The sequence below is a fragment of the Acanthochromis polyacanthus genome, chromosome 1 (genome assembly GCF_021347895.1).
Source record: "Acanthochromis polyacanthus isolate Apoly-LR-REF ecotype Palm Island chromosome 1, KAUST_Apoly_ChrSc, whole genome shotgun sequence".
NCBI lineage: Eukaryota > Metazoa > Chordata > Actinopteri > Pomacentridae > Acanthochromis > Acanthochromis polyacanthus.
Genome location: NC_067113.1, coordinates 13,450,936 through 13,469,550, shown reverse-complemented (window position 1 = coordinate 13,469,550; position 18,615 = coordinate 13,450,936). Strand labels below are relative to the sequence as shown.

General features: G+C 39.6%; 2 protein-coding genes across 8 annotated transcripts in view; both read left to right on the top strand.

Moving 5' to 3' along the window:
- Positions 1–2,931, top strand: part of LOC110963253 (apoptosis-stimulating of p53 protein 1-like) — a 66,118-nt gene extending 63,187 nt beyond the window's left edge. For all 5 annotated transcript variants that reach the window (XM_022211513.2, XM_022211512.2, XM_022211514.2 and 2 more), the window contains one exon: positions 1,164–2,931. In XM_022211513.2, the coding sequence (XP_022067205.1) occupies positions 1,164–1,205 (42 nt within the window). In that variant the 3' untranslated portion in view covers positions 1,206–2,931. The remainder of the gene's footprint in view (positions 1–1,163) is intronic.
- Positions 2,932–4,504: 1,573 nt separating this feature from the next.
- sdsl (serine dehydratase-like) lies at positions 4,505–13,771 on the top strand. Of its 3 annotated transcripts, none has more exons than XM_022211522.2 (9): positions 4,505–4,711; positions 6,824–6,986; positions 7,074–7,110; positions 7,196–7,335; positions 7,439–7,527; positions 7,650–7,883; positions 7,970–8,100; positions 12,581–12,667; positions 13,422–13,771. In XM_022211522.2, exons 2-9 carry the CDS (start codon positions 6,840–6,842, stop codon positions 13,523–13,525), a joined length of 969 nt encoding a protein of 322 aa, XP_022067214.2. In that variant the 5' UTR covers positions 4,505–4,711; positions 6,824–6,839; the 3' UTR covers positions 13,526–13,771. The 3 variants fall into 3 exon arrangements, with proteins under 3 accessions (XP_022067214.2, XP_022067212.2, XP_022067213.2); XM_022211520.2 differs by having other exon boundaries at positions 4,506–4,654; XM_022211521.2 differs by lacking the exon at positions 4,505–4,711 and having other exon boundaries at positions 4,741–6,986.
- Positions 13,772–18,615: the final 4,844 nt, after the last annotated feature.

Below are 18,615 nucleotides of genomic sequence, written 5' to 3'. Positions count from 1 at the left end.
GTGTATGTTGTCAAAGTGTTGATTCACAGGGTTTGTTTTTCTTATGGCATGCTATGTTCAGAGACTCATGTGGCTCAGAGTTACAATTAATTCATGATTTTATGTCAAACACCTGATGAATCTTAAAGCCACTGAACAGCTTATGTTCTTTTATAGTAGCACAGCGGTTGCACAAGCCACATATAAAAGTACTATCAGTGGTTGATGAAGCAAAGTTATTGTTATTATTGGCATGAGGACAGTTTGCCGTTAATCTTTTCCTTAGCGTAGAGGCCCGCCTGAAACTGATCTGAGGAGGGGCTGGAAACACTCGATGAGGTTCCAATTTGAGTGTGTTATCCTTTTTGTGGAAATTGCTTATATTCGTATGGAAGTAAATCCAGTCTTGTCGTAAAGAATTTATTTAATTTTTGTAGAGTTCAAATCTAAATAAATTTTGATTGATTGATTTGATCAGAAATGGGCTGCACAGGTTGTTTTTTTTGAATGAGGGGAGGACCTGCAGCAAAGATTCATGGGCTTGATATGAACCCACGATCACTGCATCAGGGACTATAGTCCCTGTTTATGGGTTGCCCGAGCTGGACAGTTTCACACGTAATAGGTAGCTTTATACCATGGTGCCTCAGTGTAGATAATAACTGATTGTACAGTTACAGTAGGAGGTGTGCGTAAATTTGATGCTGTGTTTAGTTTAGAACACTGACCTCACAGCGAGAAGATCTTGTCCTGGGCCTGGGATCTTTCTGCATGTTCTCCCTGTGCATGTGTGGGTTTTCTCCGGGTTCTCTGATTTCCTACCACAGTCCAAAAACATGGGGAGATTAATTTGTGATTCTAAATTGTCTGTAGGTATGAATGTGAGCGTGCCTGTTTGTCTCTATATGTAGCCTTGCAATAGACTGATGACCTGTTCAGGGTGTCCCCTGCCTTCACCCAGCCCCTCGTGACCCTAATGAGGATTAAGCGGTATATAGATAATGGATGTTTAGTTTTTACTAAACAGGAAGCAGGTGACTGTAATTTATCAAAGAAAGCAGCTTCTTGCGGTGCAGATTTATTCCCACACAGTGTCTTAGGGTCTGCCATCATGGTGTTCAGCACCTTGAGAACAATGTTAACATAATGTAGTGACCCTGCCCTCTTTCCCTCTCTCTCTCCAGCTGTATCCAAGGATCAAGCCCAGACAACGCTCACTGGCATAAAGCCCAGATCAGGAGCCACACACACACATGCAGAGGGTGCATGCACTCAGAAAAGAAGAAGAAGAAGAGGAGGAGGGAGGAGCAGCACGGAGCAGAGAAAAACAGAAGAAAAGGGTGGAGGTATTCAGGAGGCTGAGACAGAGATTGGATTTTGTTTTATCCATTCGCTTGGATGCAACAGAGCCACTTTCTGGTAGAAGCAGAATATATTTTCACTGAGTTGCTGAGGAAATTACCTCTTGTTTTAAGCGATTATAGCTTGACAACTTTACAGGAGTTCAGCAGCATGAGGGATGCTGAATAAAAAAAATATATATATATATTAAAAAAAACTAATGTCATTTGGGTGCAGCTTCAAATTCCACCCAGCTTCAAAATATGAAAACATGAGCTCAGAGTTATAAAGCTCTATCTGACATTCTTAAATATTCTTGATCTTTAAATGTCACTTTATTTTTGTATGGTGTTAATAAAAAAAACAACAACATCCAGATGGATGTTTGTAATACCAACCTCATCAACAGAATGCATTTTTTCTCAGTGGCAGTGAGCGTAGTATGTCGTGATTGCCTTCACACTGTGTGGAGGTTTTAAATGCAGTAAACTTACAAGCTGGGTTGGGTGAACATGTGTGTGAGATGTGACATATGAAAGTGAAGCTGGAGAGAGAGAAGTGAGGAGAGAACGAACTTTGAATGTGTGTCAGAGCAGCTTTGTTTAGTCAGAAAGTGGCTGTTGCTGGAGCAGCTGCTGCGTTAGTGAAATTAGGGAGGAACAGTGTTGGAGGGGCAACCACGGGACGATGACACACCGTAGCTGAGATATGCAGCAACCTACACATCGAGCACGGTAACAGAGAAAAGGCTGTATCAGTAGAATATTTTGATTCTGATTTCGGAAAGTGATATAAAAAGCATCTGTAAACCATTAGGGATGTGTCAACCTTTGAGTATTCTCTGTTTATGTGGCTCAGTGCGAGCTGCCATGTTGCCATCTGTCCCACTGGTTGCTGCAGGAGAAAGAGGAGCAAAGGAAGGAAAACAAGAATGTGGTACGAGGTGCAAACAGAAAGTAAGATGAAGCAGTGTTTCCCAAACATGAAAACAGCTCAGTGTTGAAGGATTTAATATCCATCAGTTTGCTGTAAAGTGTCACATTAAAGCTCCTGTGGCTGCCTGGTGTTCATTCTATCTGCTGGAGCAAGTCCAGCCTCATCGTGGCATGATTTATACAAACCTGCAAATTTTTAAATGTGTCAGTGTTATGATGGGGCAAGAGGAGCCCAGACTGAATGAAAACTCTGAAATAACCTGACTTTTTCAGTGTCAGCTCTTTTTTTTTCACTGTTCACACTTTCAGTAGCTGTATGGTATGTATTATTCTCTTATTTTTTTGCTTTGTTTAAAGTAAAACGTTGTTTTATATAACTATTATTAATTTTACTGTTATTATTACTAGTGTACACTGCTCCTGTTTGTTTTGATCTGTCAGTGCAGGCACCACTCACTGCTGCCACCCAGTGTACAGGAAGATTTTACCGCAAATAAAGCATCATCTCCTTGAACACATGCTGTGTAAAATACGAAGCAATAAGGCAAGGGATGCCTGATGTAGGCGTGGAACATTGTTCTGAGGAGTGCACACCATTACTTTGTGTATATGCAACCTGTAACTATACAGCTAATGTACAATAATACCAATAAAGAAATTATAATCCCACAAAGAATGAAAGCTGTGACTATGATTCACTCTGGTTTCTGAAGCAATAAATGGTGATGAAAGGAGGAGGTAGCTGGAGCAGGGGGATGCACTGGAATCCAGGAGGACGTTACCAATGTACATTTACTCAAGTAAAAGTCTGAAGTGTTTGTACTTCTCTTTTCATGCCGCTTTATACTTCCAGCCTGCCACATGTCAGAGGGAAAACAATCTACGTTTTAGTTCTCTACATTCATCAGACAGCTTTGGACTCAAATTATGTCAAGAATTAATATTTTCTGCATGCGATGATTATTTAATTAAATTACCTAACAGTTTGTACAGTTGCAACTGTTAACTGATTAATCTGTTGGTCAACTGACTGAAAAATTGTCACATAAAACTTTAGAGCACCTGTGACAGCATTTTTTTATTTATTTATTTTTACAATTTTTTGGTAAATTTTAGAAGCCAAACAATCATTTGGTTAATGGAGAAAATATGCAGCAGATTATAATTACATCATAAGATTAATGATTAATTGCAGTTGGATTTAAGGTAGGTCAAAATTAACTGCACCTCAATAAAATCATGTTTTGATGTCAGCATTTGACAGCATTTACTTTAAATACTTTAGGTACATTTTCATGATAATACATACACTGCCGTTCAAGAGTTTGGGGTCACCCAGACAGTTTCATGTTTTCCATGAAAACTCACACTTCTGTTTGCACATGAAAACTTCATGTGCTAGCATAATCGCAGGGTTTTCTAATCATCAGTTCAGTGATGGTTGCTGGAAATGGGCCTCTGTACCCCTGTGTCGATATTCCATTAAAAATCAGTGGTTTCCAGCGAGAATAATCATTTACCACATTAACAATGTCTAGATTGTACTTCTGATTAATTTAATGCTATCTTCACAAATAAGGGCATTTCTAAGTGACCCCAAACTTTTGAAAGGTAGTATACCTAAGTAATGAAATGAAGGACTTTATAGAACTCTCTCTCTCTCACTCTCTCTCTCTGTGTGTGTGTGTGTGTGTGTGTGTGTGTGTGTGTGTGTGTGTGTGTGCAGTTGTACAAACATGCAGTTTCAAGCCATCAAGATAATTGCCTGTGGACTTTAGATAGCAATTACAGTTCATTCAAGTACAAGTCATTCAAGGTTCAGCATTGTCTGAAGGCGCTTCACGTGTAAGTGTCTTTCTCATTTCACTCACAGTATTATCACACTGTTCAGTTAGTGTTTTTTTTTTCACTGTTTTTGTTTGTTATGCAACGTTTTATTCTTTTCAGGGCACAGTTTTCATATTCAGATGGAACTCTTAATCTGTAAATGCACACTTGTACTAACACGTTAGCTCACACAACGATAATACCGAAAAAATGTTTTTTCAAAATGAAACCTCAGAGTAGAAAACCAACAAGTCTGAACCACATAATTCAGTATGTGGGTATGGAAATGTTATTGTTATTATTAATAGTATTCTCCTAGATATTTCTTGTAAATTGAGTGGCGTCTCAAAAATAGACACGCTAACAATCTAGTAAGCTATACGTAAACAAAGTCATTTATTTTGAAGTAGCAACTGTAAGAGGATGTGTGCAGCCGGTAGGAGTTAAATGTTTTGATGCTACATATGTAGCATAATGTAGCAAACAGGGAAACTGTGATATATTTAATATAAAATAAACCACCTTCTCATTGTGTGGTTAGAGGTCCGTTCAGGAAGACAGTTTTCTCAAATGTAAGTGGATATTTCTTACCTTAAATGAGCTGTATCACAGTGCAACAAAGGGCTCAGGTTTGTATTAATATCATTAACGTTGTTTTCTGTTCATTGTATGTGTGTTAAGCTGCGTCACGGGTAACAGTGTTTTGTTGCTAATAGCACTAAGCATATTTCTAAGATGACACGTTTAGGATTATTTAAACTTCAAATCTGAGACGCCTGCAGAATCTTTTCATAGGTCTGTATATATGTATCCACTGTCAGTCAGAGTGACACCAGGAAACCAAGAGTCATAGCTAAAATTTCAGTTGATAAGTGTAAATAAGTTTAGTTAAATTTCATGACTTCTATCATGCTGTCCCAGTATAGAGAGCAATTGATTCTGAAAGGTCTAAGCTATACTTTAGCTCCTGTTAACGTTTTGATGTCGGTGTGTAAATCTCCATCAACTAAAGACACAATCGCTGTCTTTTGCACTTTCAGAGATTTTTATGGACAGACGGCTGGCCGCTGCTATGGATACTGTAGTTGTTTCAGTTTTATGCATTTGGACAACGTAGTTGCATTCACTGAAACTTTGACATCGGAGTTTCAGTGAATGAACTTCAACTGTCTGCTATATAGGCAAATTGGCTCATGAGCAGATGGAGGTCTGAGATCACCACAGGGAAGAGCAATATACTGCTGGAGGTTTGGGCCACCTCACACCATATCTTGCATGGAAACATGCGTAGTGTTGTTTCATTATCAGTCTGACACTTGTACATACACTTTCAGGTCACCTTGAACTCTTACACAGAAAGAGTTCAACATGTTTAATATTTAATCCTGAGAAAATGTACAGGTGTGATGACGTAAGTTTTTTAATTAAAGCTGAGCATTTGTCTTTTCCAACCCAGCTAGACACTCCATTATTGGATTGAAGTCAGCTAACATACTTGGTCAGATCATAGTTTTTACTTTACTTTTTTTTTACTGAGAACTTGTGTGATTTTAGCAGTATCGTTTTCATGCTGGAACATTCATCATCTGCAAAGCTTCTGCAGACTTAAAGGTCATCTTATATGTATGAATGTCACCTCGCCAACTCCTTTTGCATTCATTAAACATGTACTTTACTGTCGGTCATTTTGCATTCCCTGTAGTATGTTTGTACTGTAACCACAAAGTAAAGTGAAGTCCTTAGTTCTACGTCAGTAGAACTTAAAATGTTATAGTCTGGGAAGAACTATGACCACAACAGTCTGAGAGGAATATAAGCTATTGTTAACAGCACTGTTTAAACATATCGTTGAGGATTGAGACAATAAAACAATAAAATATAGGATCTGCTGAGAGTAAATTCACTGAAGATTCCAACTGCATGAATGAATCTTATAAAACATTGCAAAACATATAAAAAAAATGGAAAAATAAATATCATTTTGATGGAAAACTCGATGAACAACAGTGCAAGGACTAGTGGTAGTCTTTTCAAGTTCTTCTGCAAAGTAAAATTTTGCATTTTAGAGTCAAAGAGCAAGCAGTCTTTCTTTTTTTTTTCTTGGATACCACAAATATCTATATAAGTTTTCACTGCCCTAACCCTTTTGTCAAGTTGTGCCCTGTCTGATTTTTCAGCTCTTCAGGCAGTTTATGGAGACATTATGTAGACATGCAGATGGACACAGCTCACAGGTCCAAGACTGAGAAGATTCTGTTGTTTTTATGTCATTTTGTAGTCATGCTCATACAATTAGACCAAGAAGTTTCTACTTTGGATATTGTATTTTCAATGTAATCTTTCTAAAACATTTATTTTTGAGTGCTCAAGAAAGGAAACACTCAACTTGTTAACTTGGAAATGATGCAATTTTGCATGTGAAGGTACACGCTTCTGTTGAACTCTGTATTTCTCAACTTTTTCTTGCTCAAGTTTTCTTGAAGATTTCCATCTTTACATGCCTGTGCTTCTTCTGCAGCACTGGCCCTCAATCTGACAGGAAACATGTCATCAGTAACAGCATTTACAGTAAAAGCGTGGCAAAAATAAACTCCATCTCCTTTCAACTTTCTGCTGGCTCCCTAACTTAAGACCCACTCATCAGCCTTTTCCATGGTGTTTGCTGCATCTCAGGGTCTTTGTCAGTAATTCGTCATCACACTCAGCTTTTCACTTCTTTGATTCACTTTTTTGGCATCAAGTAAAATTAGTTGCACCATGGCGGAGCACTTCCATGTGAACACACCACTGCTGGAGTGTATGAGGATGTCCAAGCGGCTGGGAATTCCCGTCTATCTCAAGATGGAGAATTCACAGCCCTCAGGCTCCTTCAAGATCCGCGGCATCGGACACCTCTGCCAGCAGGTGGGAAATCTGAGCCGTCTCTTGGTGCTCATAAACCCTTTTCCCCACCATTATATCAGACAATGACTGTTTGATATGTCTCTGCAGCTTGCCAGACAGTCCAAAGGAGTAGTCTGCGCTTCAGGTAAAACTTTTACTATTACATGAAATGTTCTGTTCTCAATACAGCAACAATATGTGTTTTAATAGGTAATGTGGTCTCTCTGTAGGTGGTAATGCAGGCGTGGCTGCAGCCTACGCAGCACGAAAAATGGGTGTCCCATCCACTATCGTAATTCCATCCTCTTCTCCTCAGCTGGTGGTCCAGAGACTCCAGGATGAGGGAGCTACTGTCAAGATAGCAGGCAAGGTGAAGCATACATTATGCATATGAGGTGTCTTTAGGTTATGGTTGTTTCAGTGTAATTATTTGAAATGAAAACAAGAGCAGCAGAAACACTTTTTCTTCTCAGGTTTGGGATGACGCCAATGCAGAGGCTCTTAGACTGGCAGAAACTGAAGGGCTCACCTATGTTCCTCCATTCGATCACCCCCTGCTTTGGTAGATACACCCCCAATAAAATGGCCAATTTTGAGTACATTTCTGATAAATTATAAAAGTAACCGTCCTCTGTATTCAATGACGGGCTCTCTCGCTGTTCCTGTGTCTCCACTCTGGTGCAGGCAAGGCCATTCCAGCGTGATCACAGAGGTCGCAGCCTCTCTCGGCCCCGGCGTGAAGCCTGGAGCAGTGCTGGTGGCTGTGGGTGGAGGAGGCCTCCTGTGTGGAATCATCCAGGGCCTGAAGAATGTAGGCTGGATGGATGTACCCGTCGTTGCCATGGAGACGGTGGGGGCGGACTGCTTCAACGCTGCGTTGAAGGCGGGCAAGCTGGTCACTTTGGATGACATCACTAGGTTAGATATCAGAGCTGGAATGTTTTCCACAGTAAAGTTTTTGAATGCGTCCTCACTTCTTCCTCCGTCTGCCTCTTCTCTGACAGTGAGGCTAAATGTCTGGGAGCAAAGACGGCTTGCAAGCAGGCCTTTGAGTACAGCCAGAGCAGCGAGCTGAACATCATCTCTGAGCTGGTGACTGACCAGCAGGCACTGCAGGCTGTCCAGACATTCCTGGGTTAGTGTGATTGTTGCCAAAGAACTGTCTCTAAACCTCAGCAGACCGTGTGTGCTCTTCTAATTTATTCAGCGATAATGATGATGGGGAGTATAAAAGCAAAGAATTTACTGAATGTGAGACTACCTGTAGAATCGTGCTTTTAGGTTTTAGCATGATCACTTCCTACCGACTACAATGTCTTTATTTCATGTGTGCTAAAACAGCGTACAGTGTCTTTGTCCTCCAGTGTGCATGAAGTTAAAACCATAAACCATTCAGGCTGCTGTTACCCATATTCAACCCTCACTTTACTTTGTGGATGTGGAACGCACAGCTCCAAAGTTTCAGAACAGGTTCTCAGCCAGTGGTTCAGATTATTTATAAATTAAATTTATTAGCTTGGAAAATTCAAACTGAATCTCCATGTAATCTCCTATCTCCATGTTAGGAGATACAGGAGAGTCAGTTTGGCATTGGGCGAATTGAATCGCGTTTCCCTCCCGGGAAAGTTTGGTACGACCAATCATAGCACGGGAGGCGGGAGTTAATGCTGCGTCATCTTCAGCGCCTGGATTACCCATAAAACACCTGCGCACCTCCCGTAACCAAACACAAACATTAACAAAGTTATTCCTAACACCGCTAATTGTTCGGAAGGAGTCTTTTGTTGCGTAGCCTTTTCAAAAATAAGTGTTGTACTTGAGAGTACCCCATGTATTCGCAGATTTTTGTGACAAAAACGGCAGTAATCATTCACTGCGACGCTTTCTCGGCTGGATGCCATTGTTGTTTGGACTACATGGACTTCAAGGTCGATTTGTTTGTGCGTCACATCCGTGTTACGCTGATTGGTTCTTTCTCGTTCAAGCTGCATTCGTTAGCCCCTCCTTTTTGAAATCGTCTCCTATCATCACAATGCCAGACTGCCTTTATTTATATTTATATTAATACATAAATACAGTCTGGATTTTCCAGGCAATAAATTTATAATAATAATAACTTTATATATGTAGCACCCTTCACCCTCATCAGTACAAAACCAACTTCATCCGTTTACTTGGGGTCCAGCTAGAACCCAGTATTATTTCATCTGTACCTGTCCATAGCCTCTCAATGTATATTTTCCTAAAGTGTGTGTTGTCTATAGATACAAATATGAAAGAAACAATGAAATTACTACTGATGTTTACTGTAGTGTACTGCTTACAACATTAGTTTAAGAACTCCTGAACTGAAATGAAACACAATGCAACTGAATCACAAGAGTAACACAAACATACATGAATAAAAGATGCACAGTCCAGCTGGGGTCTGACTGGGGTCGGCATGCACCCTACGTGATGTTTTTTATATATACACCACAAACCCGATTGGAATCAAATAATCTTAGGTGTATGTGATGGCAACTATGTGAGTGACAGCTACCTAAAGGGACTGAAAAATCCAACTTATATGTAAAAAAAAATATATGACAAGTTATATACCCCTGGGGTCAAGCTGTCAGTTAATATAAATAATAAAAATTATGATAAATTAAATGAATAATTGGCTAGCACTAGGCAGTTAAAAAATTAAAGAATGAGATTAACGAATAAAATTAGAAATAAAAAAAAAAAAGACAAAGAATTACAGATGACATCACACCAAAGAACCAGGCAGCTAAAAGTAAAAAACAAAACAAAAGAGAACATATAAAATAAACAGGACATAATACAAAAAAAGAACACTAAAACTAAATACAACCAAGAGTAAAAGTCGCATCAAAGCGAGTCTGTAAAAGTGGGTTTTCAGAAGTGATATAAGTGATTTAAACTATAGCTATGTAACATAGTTAACATTTGACAAGGGACATGTTTTACTCTAAACTTTCATATTTTTGAAATTTTTATCTAAAGACAAAAAAAAAATCTTTCCAAAATTATTTACAGATTTGTGTGACTGAACTTGTTTTTCTTCTTTCCTCTCACATTAATCATCTCACATTTTTTCTGATTTATTTGGTGGCCCTTTGAGGATCTCTTTATGGCTTCACAATAAAATACTGTTACTATAGAATGACTACTTTTATTTAATCAGACTTTTTTGATATAGCACTTCTCATACAAAACAAAGTAACATAAAGTGCTACAAAAATATAAAATGCCATAAAATGTTGCAAACAAGCCCAGCCCTTCCTCATTTCCACCCCACCACCATCGTCAAGTTATCAATAAAGGACTTCTATAAGATGATTATTGAGGAACTAAGGAAACACTCTCCTGTGCAACACATGCAATATGACACATTTATTTTAAATACAATTTGCTGATGATACTTCTGTACTTTTTCTTAAATAAGCTTTTCAATGGAAGACTTTCACTTCTAAACTATTTTCATAATGTTGCACTGGAACTTCTTCTTAAATAAACGATCCGAATGCTTCATCCTTTAGTGGTTACAGCAATGCTCAAACTTACCTTTAAACCATGCAAACACTTGTTCTTTTTGATTGAACTACTAAACTGATGACTAGATGTTTCTCCTTGACATCAGCACTCATCTGACACTCACCTTCAGCTGGTCTGCAGCCTTTAACACCGCTCAGGACATCATAATTGACAGCGTCTTTGAAGTAGTTATGTTTGATGTTTCCAAAATGCTGGATTTTGACTTAAAGCCGTGCCCAAAAACACACAGTAAAAGTCCTGTGATCAAAACCTTGCCTGAGTGAAATATGAAATTATTGTCAGCACAGTGTTCTTAAAGTATAAAAAGTACTCATGATTTTAATTTCCTATTTTTTATGCTGCCTATGCAACCACCTAAAAAATTTTTTAAAAATGCACACTCACAGTTTTCTAAATTTATTTGGGCGGGCAAACAGGCGAGGACTAGTTTCTCGACACTACAGCGGCCTAAAGTAGAGGGTGGACTAGCCGTCCCTAATTTAAAACTTTACTTCCTTGCCTTCCAGATCCGATCAATGCATGTCTGGATGGATCCGGAATCCCGGATTCCATGGCGACCAATAGAAGCTAGGTTGACCTATCCCAACCAACTTATAGATATACCTTTCATGCAGATAGGACGGAGAAGTACACTAAGATATGGTATTATTCTGTCCTCTACCTTGAGAGCCTGGCGTACTGCTGAAAAGATACTGGGTGGTTCATTCAAACTAACTTTGTCCTCTCCTTTACGGAACAACCCTTGTTTAACATCGGGCAAGCATCCCTTTACGTCTCCTACATGGTTATCCAAAGGCATCCACACAGTTAATGACATTTGCGATAATGGCTCCTTGCGCACGTTCCAAGACCTCCAGCACCAGTATGATCTCCCAGGTTCTTCCTTTTTCCTTTATCTCCAGCTCAGATCCGCAATGAAAGCTTATGGAGTGCCCTGGCACCCAGTATGTTCACATCCCCTATCTACTCATATCTCTCTTGGTAGCCTCTCACGAGGCCTGGTAACAAAACTGTACAACCTTCTGATGAGGAACTCCATGAAGCCTCTCTCTGTTATGTCAATATGGGATAGAGAACTAAAATCATTGGGTGTGGAACCTGACTGGAAGGAGATATGGAACAATCTACCATCAACATCTAAGTGTTTGGCGCACCAATTAATTCATGATAAGATGATCCATAAAGCATACACAACACCATATATACGTTTTAAAATGAATGTCTCTCAAAGTCCACAATGCATACTTTGCCAGAATGCCACAGGTGCCTTTCTTCATATGTTTTGGGAATGCCCAACTATAAGTACTTTTTGGAAACGTGTTGTTGAGATGTTATCCAAGTTTCTTGATACTACTCTTGTATTAGACCCCTGTTTCTGTTTATTGAATGATGATTCCTCAATTGAGCTTTCTCATCGTGAAAAACGTCTGGCATTAGCTGGCTTCACAGATGCCAAAAAGACAGTCCTCCAGCTGTGGTTTAAACCTGATATTAATGTAAAATGTTATTGGATCAGATCCTTGCTGGACATTGCATCATTAGAGAAGACCACAGCTCGACTGAATAACGCCAGTTTATCCACGGTTAATGCATGGAAGGGACTTTGCTCGAGAATTAAGGACATTCTAACCAGTTAAAGTCTATTGAGATGTCTCTGCTATGTTTGATCATTTGCTTTGTTTTATTTGATCTGCCCTTTTTTGTTTTTGTTTTTGTTTGCTCTTATGTGCACTGTTAGGCCATATCTTGCTTGTACATGCTCTTTTGACAGTGCAAATAAAAAGTATAATCACAAAAAAAAAGTACTCATGATGTAGAAAAGTAGACCCTGACAGTGATTTAGTGTTGAAGTTTGAGCAGTTTTGATGTGCTTTATATATTGTTGGGAAGCTTAATCAGAAACACACCACATCATCATACTTGTAGCAGTACTCTCCAGTGAGGATCAGAAGGTCAAGTTGTATAACATAAAAACCCTTAGATAGAGTAAAAGTACTTACATTTTATATGTGAGGTCGTGAGTGAATCTTTGTGTTCTGGTTGTCTTATAGATGAGGAGCGAGTGTTGGTGGAGATGGCGTGTGGAGCAGCACTAGCAGCCGTCTACAGCGGGCTGATAGGCAGGTTGCAGGATGAAGGTAAGCACTGTGGAGTTATCGTCACTTGTGAGGATATTCCTCGCATTGTTTCAGTTCTGTGCACACTGAAGAACATGCAGTGTAAAATCCATGTCAGACTACTTCCCTATTAGTTCCTCACAGATTAAATCTCTTCTGTTTGTCTATAATAGTGTTTAAAACATGACCTTATCTAAGCAGATTTTAGGAGGGACACAGGTGATACATCTCCGTCAATATTTGAATTACATAAAGATTGGCGCATAAAAAATATCTCAAGAATGCTGGAAAATGTACTGTTTGAGAGGCAAAATCTCCTTGAGGAAGGATGCCCAGAACTTAATGTGCCAAACCCCAGTGTTCAAACAGAATGTCCGCCCACATGTCTCAGTGTGCAGACATACAGGTTTAAGTTTCTGAACAATAATGAAAATGATCCTCTCAGGGATAAAATGGACAGACGGAAGATGCTAATGAACGTGGCAGTGCTGTTTGGATTGTGTAGGAGCAGTGTGAGCTGGCACTAGAAGGGGTGACTCTGGGACGCCAGAGTTCGCCACCTGGCCTCCTGGAGGTGTTGTGGGATTAAGTAGGCGAAACACCGTTGAAGGGAGGTTTCCACCTGATGACCCCCAGAGATGTGTTAGGAATCACTGCTCACTGGTGTGTGTAGAGCGAGGTCAGGGATCCTAGGTCCTTCAGTGAGTGTGCATCTTTCTTGTTTGGAGCACAAGTATCTTTTATTTCAATTAACTGCGACATCTTCTCTCTTTAGGTCGTCTGCCAACTCTCTCAGGCCCCCTGGTGGTGATTGTCTGTGGTGGCGGCAGCATCAACTTGGAGGAGCTGAGCAGCCTCAAACACAAACTACACGTCTAAACTACTCTGTTTGTGCAGATGTGTGTGGCGGGAAAGTAGAAAGATGAATGGATGAAATTGTGGGTAAAAAAAATTAAAGAAATGCACAATATTATTGTCTTTATTTTGAAATCAAAAGTCTTAATTCGTTCAAAGGAATTATTTCGAATATAAATGAAATAGCAAAGCTATGTAGCAGCAATAAAATGAAATGTTTTAGGGAATTCAAATAAATCACTGCAAGTAAAAATGAGTGTCTGTACAGTTGCGGTTCTCAGCATTCAGTTACTTGGTCTCCCCACATGGTGGTGTCACAGTTCACTGTTCAGAAACATCCACAGAGTCCATTAAGATGCAGAGAAAAGTTAATGGATAAAAGGTTGTTTTACCTGAATATTTGTGCATTTGAAACTTCTTATTTTTGTTGATGAATTTTTAATAAACAAACAAATTTAAAAAGAAAAAAAACTTTTTTTTTTTTTACAGCTGGACTGTCTCTTTCCTCTGCACATTAATTTTAGAAGTCCAGTCAGTTTGTGTTGCATGTAGGAAGCCATTACCATGGAAACCGCTCCTCGCTGCTCTGTGTGCGTCAGTGTACAGAGTTCACTTTAACAACTTGTGGATAATGTTCGCCTTCTCCCCTCTCAGACAGTTGCATAAGACATTAGGTTGTTCACAAAGTGCACAAGCAGATAATGGACTTCATGCTAACACTTGCATAATCGACTGTGTGACTTGGTTGTTGTCTGTTCAAAAGCACCTTGAGCCATTTGTCGATCAGAAGAAAAAGATTTCATTTTAAAATACAAATGCAGATATGAAGTCTGAATGACAGCGGCTCCATATGTGAGCATGCCGAGGTGAGAATGGGCGAGCTTTGTGATGGTGGTAATAAAGGCTGTTGATGCCGTGTGGGTCACGGTACGTTCACAATGCATGTTTTGCTCATTCTCAGGTACTAATTTGTTCTGTTATCAGCACTCTTCTACACATCACAAATGGCTGCAACCTCACAAAATATCCCCTTTCTTTTGCAGAATAACCAGCTGCATTTCAGTGAAGAGTTATGCAATGATGAGAGCTGCATGCATGATTTATGATATGCAAATGTAGCTTCAGGTGTTAGTACCCCTCCTCCACTCTGAAGCTATACTCTGTTCTTTGTGAAAATCTCTTTTTCCATGTGTACGTGTATGCATTTGTTTTACCAGAGAATAGGTCAGGAAATTATTGATTTGAAAAAGTGGAGTCTCGTGATGTTTTAATCAATCTATGGAACTCAATTTGTGAAGCACAGTGGATTAGTGGTTAGCACTTTTGCCTTGCAGCTAGAAGATTCCTGGTTCGCTTCCCGACCTTCACAGGATCTTTCTGCATGGAGTTTGTATGTTCTTCCTCTGAATGTGTGGCTTTTCTCCGGGTACTCCAGCTTCCTCCCATAGTCCAAAAGCATGCTGAGTTTAATTGGTCTGTAGGTGTGAATGTGATTGCTTGTCCGTATATATAGCCCTGCGATAGACTGGTGGCCTGTCGAGGGTGTGCCCTGCCTTTGCCCAAAGTCAAAATCCAGCCGTCCTGTGACCTTAAAGAACATTAAGCAGTGTGGATCGATGGAATTGGTGAAGCTGGTGTCCTTATGATCAGTCATTCAGCCTGTTTTAACTGACTCATTTTAATTCTTTATAATTTCTTAAGCTGACTTTTATTCTTACAATTTTTATTATTATTTTATGTATACATTTTTACTTATACATTCTTTTCTCTTATCTCAGTCTTAGCTTTCATACCTTTTATTTATTTATTGATGTATTTATTTTTTACTATTTTTTATTTTTTATTTATTTATTTGTTTTACTATTTTAGTCCCTCGTTTCTCCAGTGTTTCCTCCTGGGGGCCTACCACACCTGGAGTTAATTCTGGTCCACTGATGGGGGTGCTGGCCCGTGGATGGCCCTGGCCCGGGTGCCTTGAGAGCTTTACACCTTCGTGTGGAGCCTCCTGTCTGCCTGGGCTGGGGTGGTCCTTGTGTCGGTTCCCCTGCAGTCATGGTCCATGACTCCACTCGGTGTGTGTGGCCCCCAAAGGTAGCTTCTTCCTCACTTCGGATTTCGGTGCCCAGCCATGTCTCCGCTATATCTCCTTACTGACAGATGGTGTATGTTGGTGTGTGTATGTTCGTATGTTTTTGTGTGTGGGTATGTATCTCTGTTCGTATGTCTACGTATGTGTGTGAATGTATATGTGATTATGTATCTGTGTGTATATTTGTTGGGGGCTGTAAGGTTTCGGGTTTTTCACAGTGTTTTGTATTGTGTTGTTTTTGTTTTTATCCTCTGTGAGGCACTTTGTGTTACTCTATTGTATGAAAAGTGCCATATAAATAAAGTTGATTTGATTTGATTTGATCTGTTTAAGTAAAGGCGAGTGCTCAATGAACTGTTTTCTATCAGTGTGTAAACCACACTGAGAATGGGCAAGGAGCAAAGGGGAGAAAATAGTGTCCAAGCGCAGTGAAGTAACTCTGTTGCTTCTGTACAGACGTATGTGCAGATCTCAACCCACCTTTTACACTACTTCTGCAGCTCGAACACATCAGCTTACCCGTGACTTTATTATAAAATACTGTAAAACTACTTTGATACACAATTGCAAGTTCTTCTACAGAAATTAGAAGTAGAATAAGGACACAGAAAGGCCAACTCTGCAAGAGAACAGGCTTGTGCTCTTTTGAGACTGTCATCAGTACCTACAGCTTAAAGATGTACATAATTAGCTGTGGTGTTAACGGCTTACTTCTCCCATGTCTTCCAATATATTGAAAATCACCATATGGACATGTTAACAAGGTTTGGAAAAAAAAAAAAATTCACTTTGACATCCATTGGGCCATAGTCATCCTCCCCAGAAGTGGTTTCATGAGGCAATCTAACCACAACAGAAGAAAAGTTCAATTAGTGAAAAAACAAACACGAAAAACCTTAAAACAGATAGAGTGTGACTTCTAAGACAACAGTGGCCACATGATCATGGTTAGACATCCACTTTCTGAATTGAGCGGTCTACGTGGAAGAAGCTGAAGACGTTGCCCCCTTTTTTTCTTTTTCTTTTTTTTAAAGAGAAACATGAGAAAGCCAGATCGGAGTTTGATAAAAATGCACATTGACAAACCTCAGCACTTTTGGGACAATGTCCTTTAGACTGGTTAAACAAGATCAGAACAGTTTGACATTTTTGTAACTCTATTTCATAGCGACTGTAGAGGGAGACTTGAAATTTAGGGAAGGAGAGTAGAGAAATGATCTCCAGCCAGGTATTGAAACAGGGATGCTCAGTATATTTGAGCTAGTGTGGTATGTGTCCTCACCACTCAACCAGGTCATCTCAGATAAACTCTGCATTAAAAAAAAAAAAAAAAGTAATTCATGGGATCTATCCTCACTACTTCTTAAATTGTATGGTTGCAACATAAAATTTCTAATTTACTGACTTTGATGAACCTTTTAAGTTGCAAACATTCATTTAATTGGTTGACATAATGATGTTTGTCAACTTATCATTATTATATCTTAAATGGAAATGTCTGTTAGCTGATTTACAACTATATTTTTGTTCAGGTAACTTAATCAAATTGGACTGATAACTTGATTTTTCTTCACAGTTAAAAAACATCTGATTGTGGAGGAAAATCTAATTCCACGAACTCAGTTTAGCTTGTTCTATTAGAAGTCATTTTAACTCTAGCTTTCTTGACAGTAACTGTTCCGTTATGTTTTTGTTGAGGTCCAACGCTAGTGTATGTGTGACTTTATGCTCTCAGAATGAAAAACTTTCAAAGGAAGGTACCACTGTAAAACACGGAGAATGCTCCAAAATGTTACTGGGTCATGAAATCTGAAGATTGTAAAACCCTTTTAGAGCGTTACTTTGTACTCCATATCAGAGAGCTGTGTTTCTGTTACAGATCTTGTTTCTTCCAACTGGATAATGACCAAAAAACATACATCTCAGAAAGACATTGAACTGTTCTGCAGTGCTGCCAGCCTTAGTCCAACCAAAAACCTACGCTAAAACTGAGCAGAAAGAGGCAGCTGGGTAAAGGGAACTAAACTAGCTGCTGAGAAGTGATGACGTCTCATTATGAGCTACAAAAGATCTTGATTGCAGCGGCCCCCTCAAAAGGCTCGTTAAAACTCCAATACAGAGATACAAACCAGACAACTTGAAGATTTGTGGTGTGAACTGTGCAAACAAATCTCATCATAGATTTTCCACAAATTAGTAAAACAGCTCAGTGTGTTGCGGTCCTAATTTGATATTCAATATATTATGAGATGCTTGTTGCTTCGCCTCCTTCCTCTCTCTCAGTGAATAAATTAAATGTAAACATGGTGATATAAGTCAACGAATTGTGGTTATGAAACATCTCCCATTCGGCTGGTAGGAAACACATGTAGAAGTCGACCTGCTCCTCTAAATAACCAGATAAATAACCTGCAGCAGCAGGCAGCTTGAACAGGGCAGCTCCCAGGAGCGCAAGCTTTGTTTCGTACTGAAGGTCATACATGCTGTGGACATGATGGTGTTGTAAATGCTGCTGAGTGTGACACGACAACCACACAATCAAAAATTCGGATGTCAACGTAAACGATCAGGTGTCCTCTCATCTGCTCACCTGTATTATTGGCCGTTTACACCGTGAGCAATGATCTGCTCTGTTCATACATGAGTGAATAATTGTGAGATGACTGGCGTAAATAATCCGTGGATGTGACCTACAGCTGTGCTCCCTCCTCTGGTGGATGTGATCAGGGCAGCTGGCAGACGGAGAAGCTAATGGACGCGCCAGCCCATTACTATGACAACAGGAAGGAGCTGCTTTGATGAGCCCAGCAGAAGGCATTTGAGCAGCTATAAATAGGACAAAGTAAACAGGAATGAATGGAGGAGACGGAGAGGGAAACGCTGCATGTGTTTATGTGTTTGTATATGCATGGTGAATACATTATTTAATACATGCATGTCTATAACCAGCACGCTATTGTTAGCTCTGTTTCTGTTTGTTTAAATTACAGATGCAAATATCGAGTAGTTTTAACATTAATGAATC

Coding starts and splice junctions, on each gene's coding strand:
- sdsl (XM_022211522.2), top strand. CDS start 6,840: ATGGCGGAGCACTTCCATGTGAACACACCACTGCTGGAGTGTATGAGG. Junction 7,336..7,438: donor CTGTCAAGATAGCAGGCAAG/GTGAAGCATACA, acceptor TTTTCTTCTCAG/GTTTGGGATGACGCCAATGC. Junction 7,528..7,649: donor TTCGATCACCCCCTGCTTTG/GTAGATACACCC, acceptor ACTCTGGTGCAG/GCAAGGCCATTCCAGCGTGA.